The sequence below is a fragment of the Varanus komodoensis genome, unplaced genomic scaffold (assembly GCF_004798865.1).
Source record: "Varanus komodoensis strain SLA01 unplaced genomic scaffold, ASM479886v1 scaffold7_1, whole genome shotgun sequence".
NCBI classification, from domain to species: domain Eukaryota; kingdom Metazoa; phylum Chordata; class Lepidosauria; order Squamata; family Varanidae; genus Varanus; species Varanus komodoensis.
In genome coordinates, this window is record NW_025336479.1 from 12,126,407 (window position 1) to 12,138,742 (window position 12,336).

General features: G+C 48.6%; 1 protein-coding gene across 1 annotated transcript; it reads left to right on the plus strand.

The window, feature by feature from the left end:
• The first annotated feature begins 1,811 nt into the window (after positions 1–1,811).
• SAMD1 (sterile alpha motif domain containing 1) lies at positions 1,812–9,160 on the plus strand. Its single transcript, XM_044454090.1, has 6 exons — positions 1,812–2,189; positions 2,361–2,644; positions 4,161–4,539; positions 5,036–5,126; positions 5,538–5,646; positions 7,139–9,160. Exons 1-6 carry the CDS (start codon positions 1,922–1,924, stop codon positions 7,295–7,297), a joined length of 1,290 nt encoding a protein of 429 aa, XP_044310025.1. The 5' UTR covers positions 1,812–1,921; the 3' UTR covers positions 7,298–9,160.
• Positions 9,161–12,336: the final 3,176 nt, after the last annotated feature.

Below are 12,336 nucleotides of genomic sequence, written 5' to 3' on the forward strand. Positions count from 1 at the left end.
GTACAGCAATTTACTTGTGGAGAAATCAACTATCAACATTTAAGAGTTAAGAGGATAAATAAGGTCATTTGAGACCATCAAGACATTTTATCTATCTATCTATCTATCTATCTATTTATTTAAACTGGTTAATGATGATTATCTTTGCTGGTGATTTCCACACATGGCCAGTTGCTGGTACACTGTATTGACTAGTCTTGGGCAAGTCCTGTCTTGGGTAAAGTTGCCTCCAGCGACTGTTCTTGGGTGTCCTGAAAAGGCTGACCACATTGTTAATAAGTGAAATAACCATTACTTTCACTTCCAGGGAGTTTTTACATTTTGGGTGCCTTCTCTTCTGTTTCAGAAGCAAAACAACCGGCCTATCCTTGATTCTATCCTTGATTGACCAGAGCGGAATTGCTGTTGTGACTCAGGAAGCAAAAGGCCAGAAATGAGCCAGCCCGGAATAATATTCTGTGGAACACAGCTTTGGAAAGGGAGAAGGGACATATCTGAAACTTAGCCACACAAGGCTTCAGGTGACTGCAAAGTAATTACATCAACAACACCTCAGCCCTCTCCTTTGCTAGCTGGTGGGATAGATATTTGATGCAGGAAACAGAAGCAATGACTTTATTATGGGCAGCTATGATTTCACTTTTCAGGTCCAATGAACCTTATTCTGTGTGCACACATGCGCATGCATGCATACATGCGCAGGAGATAAAATCCAAGAACTACCATTAATTCCTTACCCAGATTGAAACAGGTAGGAACATCCTTCCTTTGATCATACAAAGGGAGCAGCAGCTTCTGTTGTTACCTATCGAATCATACATCTGGTCCTCTGCCAAAACGAGTAATCAAAGTGCAACATATTCAGCAAAGTGAGGGCCTCCCTTCTAACATTTCTAGAAAGTGAGGGCCAGCTCTACAGGAGGGTACATTGGACAGTATGACTTTTAAGGCAGACTTCTCCTGTTCAGGGTGTCAACTAAAAGCCATGCAGCTTCACCCTCGTCTATTGACAGGGTAGCAAGTTCTACTTACCTTCAGTAGCGCTTGCTTATATCTGTAGAACAGCAAAGAATGGAAACATGAATGGTGTTAGATCAGGGCTGCAAAGGAAAATGGCATAGGAAGAGGAGGAGTGCTTGCGTCTGGGAGGAGGCACATTATTCTTTCTCTTTACGGTACGCTATATTCTGTATACGAACACAGAAGCCCGTTCGTATTTCAGCGCTCGCATTCATCTGCCCAGACAACAGCGACCAGCGCACAAGGACAAGCAGAACAACGGCCAGCCACTGGGACCACTACGGAAGAGTGTGGATAAGCACTTCTCCGGTTCCGAGCGGGATGACGGGTTTGCCGAATCGGCTCGTGTGCGGACTGGGGTGGGGGTGGGGCAAATGAATACGGGCGTGGGAAGAGAAAACGAACCATTGCAGAAAAACACTGGAAGCAAAACTTCAATTTCACTTTTCCACCAATGACTCCGGTGCAAACTCCTCCTATAAATGAAACAGACTTGGACCACCCACCCCCCCGCCCCGCCGCTGCCGACTTCTGACGGATCCGGCCAGAGAGCGCCCTTTCTGTTCGGCGCGGCTGCTGAGGGGACAGCGAGAATTTTCCTGCTCCACCTTAAGCCGCCAAGTGTAGGGAGGCTACGGGAGGCAACAGCGCCTCCTTAAGCGGCTGCGGGTCCCGCTCGGGCGGTGGTGGAGGCGGCGGCGCGTGCGGCTGGGGGAAGGGGAGGGAGGAGCTCGCGCTGCCCGGACCAGCCCGCGCGCCGCCACCGCCGCCGCCGCCGCCGCTTCCAGCAGTAGCAGCGCCTGCCGGGCGGAAGGTCCACTTCGCGCCGTGCGGGCAAAGGCTGAGGCCAAAGCGGAGCGACGCACGGGGGCAGTGAAGCCCCGGGGGAGGCGGCAACACCATGGCCGGGCCCCCGCCGCCGCCCCCGGGCCAGGAGGCGCCGCGCTACCAAGAGTGGATTCTGGACACCATCGACTCGCTGCGCTCGCGCAAGGCGCGCCCGGACCTGGAGCGCATCTGCCGCATGGTGCGCCGGCGGCACGGCCCGGAGCCGGAGCGCACCCGCGCCGAGCTGGAAAAGCTCATCCAGCAGCGCGCCGTGCTTCGCGTCAGCTACAAGGGAAGCATCTCGTACCGCAACGCTGCGCGCGTCCAACCGCCCCGGCGAGGTGGAGCGCCCGCCGCCAGTCCAGCGGCCCCGCAGCGGCCGGCCCGCACTTCCCCGCCCAGCGCTCCCGCCGCCACCGCGACGCCCCGGTCCTCCCAGCGTGCAGCGCCGCGCGCAGAGCCAGCCGCGCCGCCGCCGCCGCCGCCTCCCCCGCTGCCGCCGCCGCCGCCAGGGCCTCGTCGGACCGGACGGGAGCGACCGCCGCCTCCCCCAGCCCAGGAGGAATCCTCCCCCGTTAGTCTGCGAGAGATCGTGCGCTACTTGGGCGGCGACGGCGCCGCGCCGGGGGGCGGCCGGGTGACTCGAGGCCGAGCACAGGGGCTGCTTCAGGAGGAAAGGCTGGAGAAGACCCGCTTGGGTGGCGGCGGCGGCGGCGGCGGCAACAGCGTCGCCTTGCCCAGGGCGGAGAGAGGCGCGCAGGCCCGGGCCCCCAACGCCAGGGCGTACAGGAACAAGGTGAGGGGCCGCCGAGGCGCGCTCTGGGGGATGGGCTGGGGGAGGCGGCGGCGGCGGCGGTGTCTGGTGCCGGGCGAAAGGGACGCACCGGCTGAGGAGAACAGGTGAGGCTCCCCCGGACGGAAACGGACCGCCCGGAGTGCGCGCGCAGGGGGTGCCCGAGCGCTAGTGGGGGAGGGGCGGGGCGGGAGCGGGCGCCCGCGCCCGCGCCGGCGAGGAGCGGCTTTTGAGGAGGGTAGACGGCGCCCAGCCCCCAAAATGTTGTCAGCGGGCGCTCGTGCAGGTGTGCGTGTGTCTGGGAGGAAGAGTTATGGGCAGCACCCAATCAAATCGCTCTGGCACAGGAGGGGGCGCTAGGATTGGTGCCTGCGTTTAAACGGGGCAATATTCTCCCGTGCGGTTCCGAAGTACGCTGGGAAGGTGAGAGGGGAAGGCTGCCGTTGGGTGGCCAAACTCCTGCCGGGGCCCGGGGAACTCGAGGGCCCACGCGCGGGGAGCGGAAGGAGGCGCTCTGGCATGCCGGGGGGCTCTGCGGGCGCTCCGCACACCTGCGCGTGGCCCTCCGCGGAGGAGGCGCGCCGGCCGCCGGTGCACGTTGGGCCCAGAACAGCGCCCCCTCCTCCTCCCCGGCTCCCCCCACGTCGTACCAGCCTCCATATAAACACAGAACAAAGAGTCAGTTTGTGTTTGACCTAAAGGGTTCTATAACCTCCAATAAGGTTGAGAGGTGGTGGGAGTAATGAGCGAATGGGAATGTAACGGGGGCGCCAAAAGGAAAAATGATGTGCGGATCGAGTGGGTGACCACTTCGGGAGTGTAACTCAACCCAGTCAGGATCCCCTTAATGATCAAGGGTAGAGTACAATTACAGCGCATGTAGTAAAAGGAACTTTTGTGAGGGTTCACATTTGGGTAGTCTTCGTGAAGAGGATGGAAGAGCTTAGACTTCATTGCCCTAGGCAGATTTGTTGAACCAAGCTAGGTAGAGAATGGGTGGAGGTGAAGTTTAATTGTTCTTAATTCGTCTTGGGTTAGATGATTCCTGCTCCTGTTTCAAAGAGCCATTGCCTATAATATGGCACTATACGGAAGGCTTTACTGTGACCAGCAAAGCCCCTGAGTCCAACACACCCAGACACACAGCATTGCCTGTCCCAAAATTAGTTTGATCAAATGTAAGGGAAAACCAGGCAGGAACGGCTGCTGTTCCTAAGATTACATGTAACTTGAAAGTTAATTGAGCTGGAAAAGGAGTAATCAAAGGTGGCTAATCGTGCAATGCTAGATATGTCTACTCAGTAGTAAGCCCACTAACTTTAATAGGGCTTATTTCTGGGTAACTGCACAGGATTGCAGCCTAAGTCAAAAGTGTGAGAGAGGGACTTAGGGCATTAATGTAGGAGACAAGAGAGCTACCTAACGCTGACAGGTTAGCAAGGGGGACAATGAATCAATAACTGTCAGAGAGAATCTGGATTTTTTTTCTTCCCTCATTTACTCTTTCTGATGTTTCTAGAAGGCAGGTGAAGAGGTCAAAGGTGAAGAAGAGGAGGAAGAAGAGGAAGAAGAAGAGGATGAAGTCTCCACTATGTCTGAAGGTTCAGAAGTGGCACAAGATTATGAGGCCAGCAACTACAGCAGACCTGGACTAGGCCAGGTGAATGGGGACTGTAAGGACAGCAAGCATGGTGGGAAAGAGGTCCCACCCAGCACTGCCCTCCCCAGAGACCTGCGCTCCCTTGAGGAGCAGCCCTTGAGCAAAGGATCAGAGCATCCCCACCATGAAGGAAATGAGCAATGTCATACAAAGGCCTCTTGGCCTGGAGAAAGTGCCTGTCACCATCTTGGGGGCAGCAAGAAAGATGCCAGCACCTATCAGCAGCCAGACAGAGCAGGTATGATGGGATGGGAAGGAAGAGGAAGGGGCAGCAGGCTAGGGAATTGTTGGCCAAGTTTGATTTTCCTGTAACAACACAAAAAACAATGCAAAAGATCCCAATTTTGAGGGAGGGGGAGACACCATTTGGGAAGAGAATAACCCATTTAGTTGGGCAAGTGGGAGTGGGTTTCTGAATAAGAAATAGGGGTTCCGTCCTAGGGTGCTCATAACATTGATTATTGTGTCTAGAAGTCCAAGGCTAGGTTAAAAGTAGTATCATTGCTGGGCAGCAAGAGAACAGGATTATGGGTAGGTGGCATTGCTAGAGCTGCACTCATGCTGTATGTGGCTTGGAGACTGACACTGGCTTGGCGTGTGGTATTCTTCCTTGCCGCAGAAGGACTCCAGCCGCCGAAAGACCTCACCCACAGTTTCACCCATGCAATTACCTTAAGACAGAATTAGACCTGTCCCCATTTCTCTTTCTTTCCCTCTCTCCAACCTTCCTGCAGTGTCACCAGCTGTTGCAGGTACTGAGCCCTCTGTGCCCTCATCTCCTGGGAGACCTGGCATCCAGGCAGATGGGAGACCATTCAGCTGCACGTAAGTTTTGAAGCTGCACCAAGAACTCTTGCTTAATAACCAGCTGTGATCCTCTACTACTACCTCCTGCTTTGGGAAATTAGAAAACAAGCAAGCAGAATTCCGTTAGGGATGAGTGCAGATTGATGACAAACAAAAGGAACAGAACTCGCTGCTCTTTTAGCTTATGTTGTGATTCTGGAAATGTAGCTGCCACCACTCACAACTGGTTCTTGATGGCAGTAGCCCCATGCCTTATAGGAACCTTATGAATCCGTAGGACTGACTCAAGGTGGGTTCTGTTCCCTCACTATTTGGATCCATGCACACACACTTTATATGCAAGTGTGGTGAGGTGTACCTATCTCCCTATGAAGCAAGAGGCCAAGAGATGCCTGTAGATCTGAACCCTCTTTTGCTCTCTCCTCCTAGCTCACTGAAGGAGAAGCATTCCGACCCAGTGGAATGGACTGTGAGTGACGTTGTGGATTATTTCACAGAAGCTGGGTTTGCTGAGCAAGCAACTGCCTTCCAAGAACAGGTGAGAAGAAGTCGTGGAGATTTGTTCCCAAACTGAAATTTCAGCGAAGAGCAATGTCCCATGAACAGTTTCAGCCCTATGTTTTATAGAGCAAGGCTTGGCAGAAGGTGTGCACCTTTGTTTCTGTGTGCTTGGGGGCTATTTATGCACAAGTAAAACACCAGATTGGGTTTGCACAGAGGTATATCAAAACATCAGTTGCTGTGGGGATTCCTTGCACATGCCCTCCCTCTACCTTTATTTTGTAAATTACAGTAGTGCTTACCAGGGATTGCCCTTGTTCACCCTGACCCACCAATGATTCAGACAGGCTGTCTACATTAACAAATAATAAGGACTGAACTTTCCATTGACCACTGTCAGCACTTTATTTTCATTTTAAAAATCTATGAACCATGTTTACGAGATGGTGAAACTCAAGACGCAGTTTGTCTAGAGGCTGTGCTCTCACAATCAGAACTGGACACCAACAATCTTGTAGAAGGCCCCTCTTGAGGCATGTGCTCGTGTGGCCAAAACATGGCTAGAGTGCTTTCAGACCACAGATCAGTGACTGCTGTTTTAATGTATGCTTGCATGGACACTCTTTTTGTTCACCCTTGCCCGCCTAGTGAGGTGGTTCCTGGGCCCGCCTGATATATGGAATTTGGCTCCTTCATCCTTCTCTTATGCAAGACTCTGCTTGACCCCATTAAACCTGCTGCTTCTATCAGTTCAGAGTACCTATGGCAGAAGCTGAACTTAGGTTTCAGTCGCACTTTGCAGGGATCTGCCCCTAGAATTGTACAGCTTGTGGGCCAGATGCTGTCCGTGGGCATCAGTTGGCTATCTCTGCCTTAGTGCCATCCTTCCGTATTTCTTACTCTACCTATGGGTGCCGCAGAGTGTTTTGTCTCGGTATTTCCTGTGTACCGTGTTCAGACAGGAAAAGCTCAAAAATCTTCTGCAGCTATTAAAAAAAGAGAAATTATCTTCATTTCTTGGCCTCTAGAAGTCTGAACAGTCTGAGGAGACTGTTAGAGGATTTATTTTTGGTATACTATTTGGTTGCTGGGCATTAAACCAGTGGAATTAGCTTAATTGTTTTCAGTATTTAATTATGTTGTAGACACTTTAAAAATTATCAGTTGACTCTTTGAGTAGAATAAAAATGTGCCTAAAAGCAAGGGGCAATTGCAGCCATCTAGATTATTTCTAGAGCATCTTGCCCCACACCTCCATCTCAGGAGAGAAAATGCTTTCTTAATTCCATGTTTAAGTCATCCAGGATTGAAGCTCTGCTTCTGCTTTCTAGAAAGAGAAACCTCTCTCCCTAATAGGAGGCCCATATGCCAGCTTTTCCCAACCTGGTTTTGGACTACACCTCCCAACATTCCTAACTATTGGCCATGCTGATTGGAGCTAGTGGGAGTTGTAGTCCATATTATCAGGCGGGTTCCATATGCCCCGGCACCCTCCCTGATGTGTTGTGTCTCCTTTGCTCCCCCTGCAGGAGATTGATGGGAAGTCTCTGCTGTTGATGCAGCGCACTGACGTGCTAACTGGCCTATCTATCCGTCTGGGACCTGCCCTCAAGATCTACGAGTATCACATCAAGGTGCTACAGCAGTGTCACTTTGAAGAGGATGAGGGCGACTCCTTCATGGGCTGAGGAGAATGGGCACGCCTTGTGAAAGTGGGGTGGGGGGAGAGAGAATGGGGACTCTGCCAACCGCTACTGTCTCACATATTTCGGCCTTCCTCTGCCTCCGTGAAAAAAAAAAAAAAAGGAAGAAGACAGCGGCTGTGTGGGAATGGGAGTGGCTGTGACCAGATCATGTGAGAGGAGGGAGGCAGAAATTATTATCCCAGCTTTGTGATTTCTCTTGCCCCAGTGGTTCAGAGATAGAAAAAAAAACAGGCTGGGAGGGCTGCAAACTCTTTCTTCTTCCGACCTGTCTGTGTTGCCTACCCCAAGCTTTTCACTTGCCATAGTGCATTGTTTCTTTTGGAAAAGGGTGGAGAGAGATGTGGTTTTGTTCCTCTTCCCAGCCTCAAGTTAATTGAAATAATTTGTGCTTCAGTGCCCGCCCCCCCAGCCAACCCCAGCTCCCACAGTAGCACTTGATGGTCCCGACTCCCTCATTGCTGTGATTGGCAAGACAAGGAGCCTGCTGGAGGTGTCAGGAGGTTTTAATCAAATACCTTTTTACTCTCTTTTCTGTTTGGGTAGGCTTTTCTTCCAATTTTCATGGTTGTTGCCCAGAGTCAACTGCTTTTTATTATTATAATTATAATTATTATTATTATTTTTCCTTCCCATTTTTAAAAAATATAAATATTTAAACTGAAAAACAACCCGATTGGTTTAGTATTCCCAGTCCTGTTAGCCCTCTAGAAGGAGTAACGGAAGAGCTAAAATGAATGTGTGTTTAAGGGATGAAAGTGTGTGTAAGAGAGCCTGAAATCCTGAATTCTGTGCTGTGCTCTAGGGGAATGTGTCATCTGTTGCTAGTCAAATGTTGGAGAGGAAAGATCTAGGAGTGGGTCGGAGTAGAATTCATTCTAACTAGCCCAAAGTTGGGAGTAGACCTGAGGTGTTCTGGCTCAACTTTCCGTATTGTAATCAACTGGGGTAAAGGTGCAGTAACCATTGCCCAATTACCCACAAGTCGAACATGAAAACATACACCAGCAGAGGACATGTACCTGTGTGCATATATTTGGTATTGGTGGCTCAACTAGTGCTCATAAGTAAGAGCTATAGCTTCGATCAGGTGGATAAATGTAAACGGATCTCCTCTTGTTAAAGCAAGCCAAGCCCATAAAAGTAGAATGCTTGTAGAGCAAGAGGTGGTGGTGGTGCAATGACCACAGTAATATTTGTTTTTTGCACAAGTCCAAGACCTGATGTAGAAGGAGCATCTTTCTAGGGCGCACTACACAAAATCTGAGCATTCTTGGAGGTTCTGAGGAAACACCGCACATTATCTGAGTAACCTGGTTGCATAAAAAACACCTGTTCCATAAATTAATTAGAAACTAGTTTCTCTTCCTTGATTTCCTAAAAATAACTTCAGGAACTGGAGGTTTGCTGACAATGCTGAGAATTCTTTATTGTAGGATTTTAGAGCATATATAGAACTTCATTTCCTAGTTCCTTGATTGGGAGCCATGATACATTATCAGATTTGAAACTTGATTTAGATTTGGAATGTAGACAGGTCATTCCCATAGTGCAAGTACACCTACCCTTATTGGTTGGGTCCCAGAAGCAGAACTGTACATGGTTAGAGACACATCCTCATACGCATGCACAGTTGGACAGGAGCACACTGAATTTATTTTCTCAATTTTTTTTTTTGAAAACATGAGGGCTAGAAACTTACTGTTTGAACTTTGAAAGTGGAGGTTCTCAATGTTGTAGCACAAAAGTGCCTCAGGGGCTTACATACCAGTTGCATGTCACCCCCTATTGCACTAGACCCTATTTTGTTCAGAGCTGGGAATAAAAACCAAGTTTTGGGGGTTCTGACATCTGTTCTCTTTGTTGGTAATCAGCTGTCCAAGAATGGTGGTAAGCAGTGATACACTGTACAACCCAGAGCAGGTGATACTCAGCTCTCTGGGGAGCATAAAGCAGCTGGACAGAAGGAGGACCGTTATTAATCTGCAGTGTAAACAGGTAGATTAGCATGGACAAGACTTCCTGTGCAGCGCTCTGGAAGTTCTGCTGGATGGGAGAGCATTATGCTGCATGTTTTAAGGCACAGTCCTATGCATGTTTGAATGCATATCACTGCCAGGATCACACAGTCCGTCATGCCAGACATGCATAGGAATGTGCACTTAAGCACCTCCCTACAGTGAAATATTTAAGACTCCTCAGCACAAGACTGAAAAAGTTTGTGAAAAGGCTGGTATGGTGTCATGATCATGCATCCTTTTTTCACAGACATAGCATAGCATAGTCTGATGGCTGATATACATGGTGCATCCTGTGATGATGACAACACACAGAAGATTTGTGCATGTCAGACTTGCCTTGTAACTGGTTGCCCAGTTCACAACCAAAGTCTTGAGAATGTGTCGAAAGATGGGCTCGACAAAGGATTACTAAGCTGGACATGTGTGGAATCAATACTTATTCAACATGAACTAAATCCACAGAAGATTCTTAACTTGCCATGGACACACTGAGTGAGTCTTCAGTGTTGGTTCTATGTGGCTCTCTAGCGAAGACAAAATAAACATCAGTGAATAGGAATTATTCTGGACCATCTAATGAGGAAGAAATAGCAGCATCTTAATGCTACAGCTGATCTTTTTACCCAATCACTTTGGATGAGTCTCAGTTCAACATAGGTTATTTATTTATTTATTGAATTTGTTTGGAAGCCACTTGATAGCATCACACTCTAGAGTTTAATTCAAACTATTTGAAGCTTAGTTTGGATGTGATACTGAAACTAGGATTTGGGGATGGAGCTGTAGGACCATGGACACCCTCTTACCTATGAATATGCATGGGTATGTGAGCACGTACACCCCTCTACTTGGGCTGGAAGTAACTTACCCTGGTTCAGTTGAATCAGAGGCAAATCACTGAACTCATTTTGAAAACATAATATTGACTAGGGAGAAGATCTGCTTCTAAAGCAAGATTAGATATCTGCAGAGTGTAATGTACACTTAGGTGGTGGAAGTGAGATGCCGTGTAGGAGGACATCTACAGCTAGCCAACCAGTTGAGTCTGTAGCTAAGGTACTCTTCCAGGTACTGTTCAGTCATAGCCTGGGTGTATGATGAGACATTACAGTGAAATGTGTGATATTCCATGAGCTTTCCCCTGGAAATAAAGATGCAACCCAAACCCATATTCCTATGAAAAAGAGAAGGGATTGGGGATATTTAGAAAGGAGTGCCCTTCTAACTTACTTAGTGTAACCATCCAGCTCTGTTTTATATTTCTTGTGGAATAAGATACTTCCCTTGCTAGGGAACAACATGGGATGAACTTGCCTTGCCTTTAGGACAGAAGGTTCCATCTTGCACATGTGAGCTCAGAATTAATTTTCTTTCAGTTTAAGAGCGCTTACTCCCATGCAAGTGTGCATGAGAGCTCAGCCTATCAGTAGCTTGACCTTAACTATGTGCACTGCTGAATATCCTCTGTTGTTAGGTGTGCTGTCTTTGGCTACTCAGCTGAGGCACTTACCTTCACTACTTTGATTGCTAGTACAATTTAGAAAGAAATGAACAGTGGAGTACTTGGAATTTGACAGGGAAACTACAGATACAGGGAAACTCATTCAGCTAGTGGCACACCAGTGGTACTGTGATAATGCCTGTGGCCAGTTGTCCCAGCAGACAGCAGGTCATTTATGTATCAGAGCAAGTACTCATGTTCACGACTTGTGCTTGATGGGAAGAACTGATGTGTTGTTCGGCAGCCATATGCATACACACAAGAGGCAACCCCGTTGGGTGAGGGGTTTAAATATCCTATGAGGAAAGGTTAAAGCAATTGGAAAGTGCTTTTAATTGGGGGGGAGGGGGGATGAATACAACATGGTATGGGGACAGATTACTTCCCCAGCATCCCAAAGTACTTCTTAGAGTGAGCCAATTATATTGACTGGCAATAGATTAAGGATGTGTAAAAGAGAAGTACTTTGTCATATACTACATAACTCATGATATATGGAAGATATGGTGATAGGCACAGGTTTCATGAAGCCTAGGTTATCCTAGTAATCCTTAACAACTAAACTGAACCTTCTGATTTTGAGGCAGAATCCCAGGTGCTTGGGGCTGAAAAGTGCAATGGGGAAGGTCTAGGGAACAACTGGAGGCCTCAGACTTGCCCCTGAGGAAAATAAAAAGCTAAAATGGATTGATCTTTGAGTCAGCAGAACGCTCACAGTCATCTCTCAGTGACTTTAAAAATTACAGTAAGAGGACTAATTCCTTCTCTAAGAAAACCTACAATGAAATGAAGCAGTGCTGTAGTCTTTAATAGTGCATGAGATGGGTTCTGGTTCCAACTGACTTATCAGTAATATTAATGTCGTCATGATGATCCATTCCGCATACGACATTTCTAGATGAGCTTCAAGTTTACAGTTGGGCTAGGTTGACATGCCACAATATGCCATGGTGGGATGTGTGCCTTGTTTGTGCCAGTCCCAGCCCTGTATGGGTTGTTAACCAGCCGCAAGCCACTCCAAAAATCTATGGCTTGTTACACCGTTGCCGAGAGTGACTTCCTCTTAGTACGGCATGTGAACATGGCAGCATGACTGTTCGCAGGTTCTCAAATCAGGCAACAAAGCAGCTTGGCAAGAGCAGCAAAAAGCCCAGCCTTGCCTTGGAATCTTGCTAATCTCTCCTCAGTGCTGTGCCCTTTCACCAGTACCAAAAACTGGCACTGGGAAATGTCTGTACTTCCATCATAATTTTTGATGGGGTACTTCACAGGTATGTGAAGCACTTCATAATGTTTAATTCTTATTTTGCATGGTCCTCTGCAGATCTGCATGTCCCCTATGCATAGTCAGTATTAGTACAGTCTTGTCAATTTCCACATGAATTACCTACTTCATTTTGGCACTTCCTGCAACAGCTGTCAGTTTATGTGAAAGGAAGTCCAGAAGCAGAGTAATTGACAAAAATACTGTACAAAGCAGACTGTACAAAGGGGACAAGTGA

Coding starts and splice junctions, on each gene's coding strand:
- SAMD1 (XM_044454090.1), top strand. CDS start 1,922: ATGGCCGGGCCCCCGCCGCCGCCCCCGGGCCAGGAGGCGCCGCGCTAC. Junction 5,127..5,537: donor GGGAGACCATTCAGCTGCAC/GTAAGTTTTGAA, acceptor CTCTCCTCCTAG/CTCACTGAAGGAGAAGCATT. Junction 5,647..7,138: donor CAACTGCCTTCCAAGAACAG/GTGAGAAGAAGT, acceptor CTCCCCCTGCAG/GAGATTGATGGGAAGTCTCT.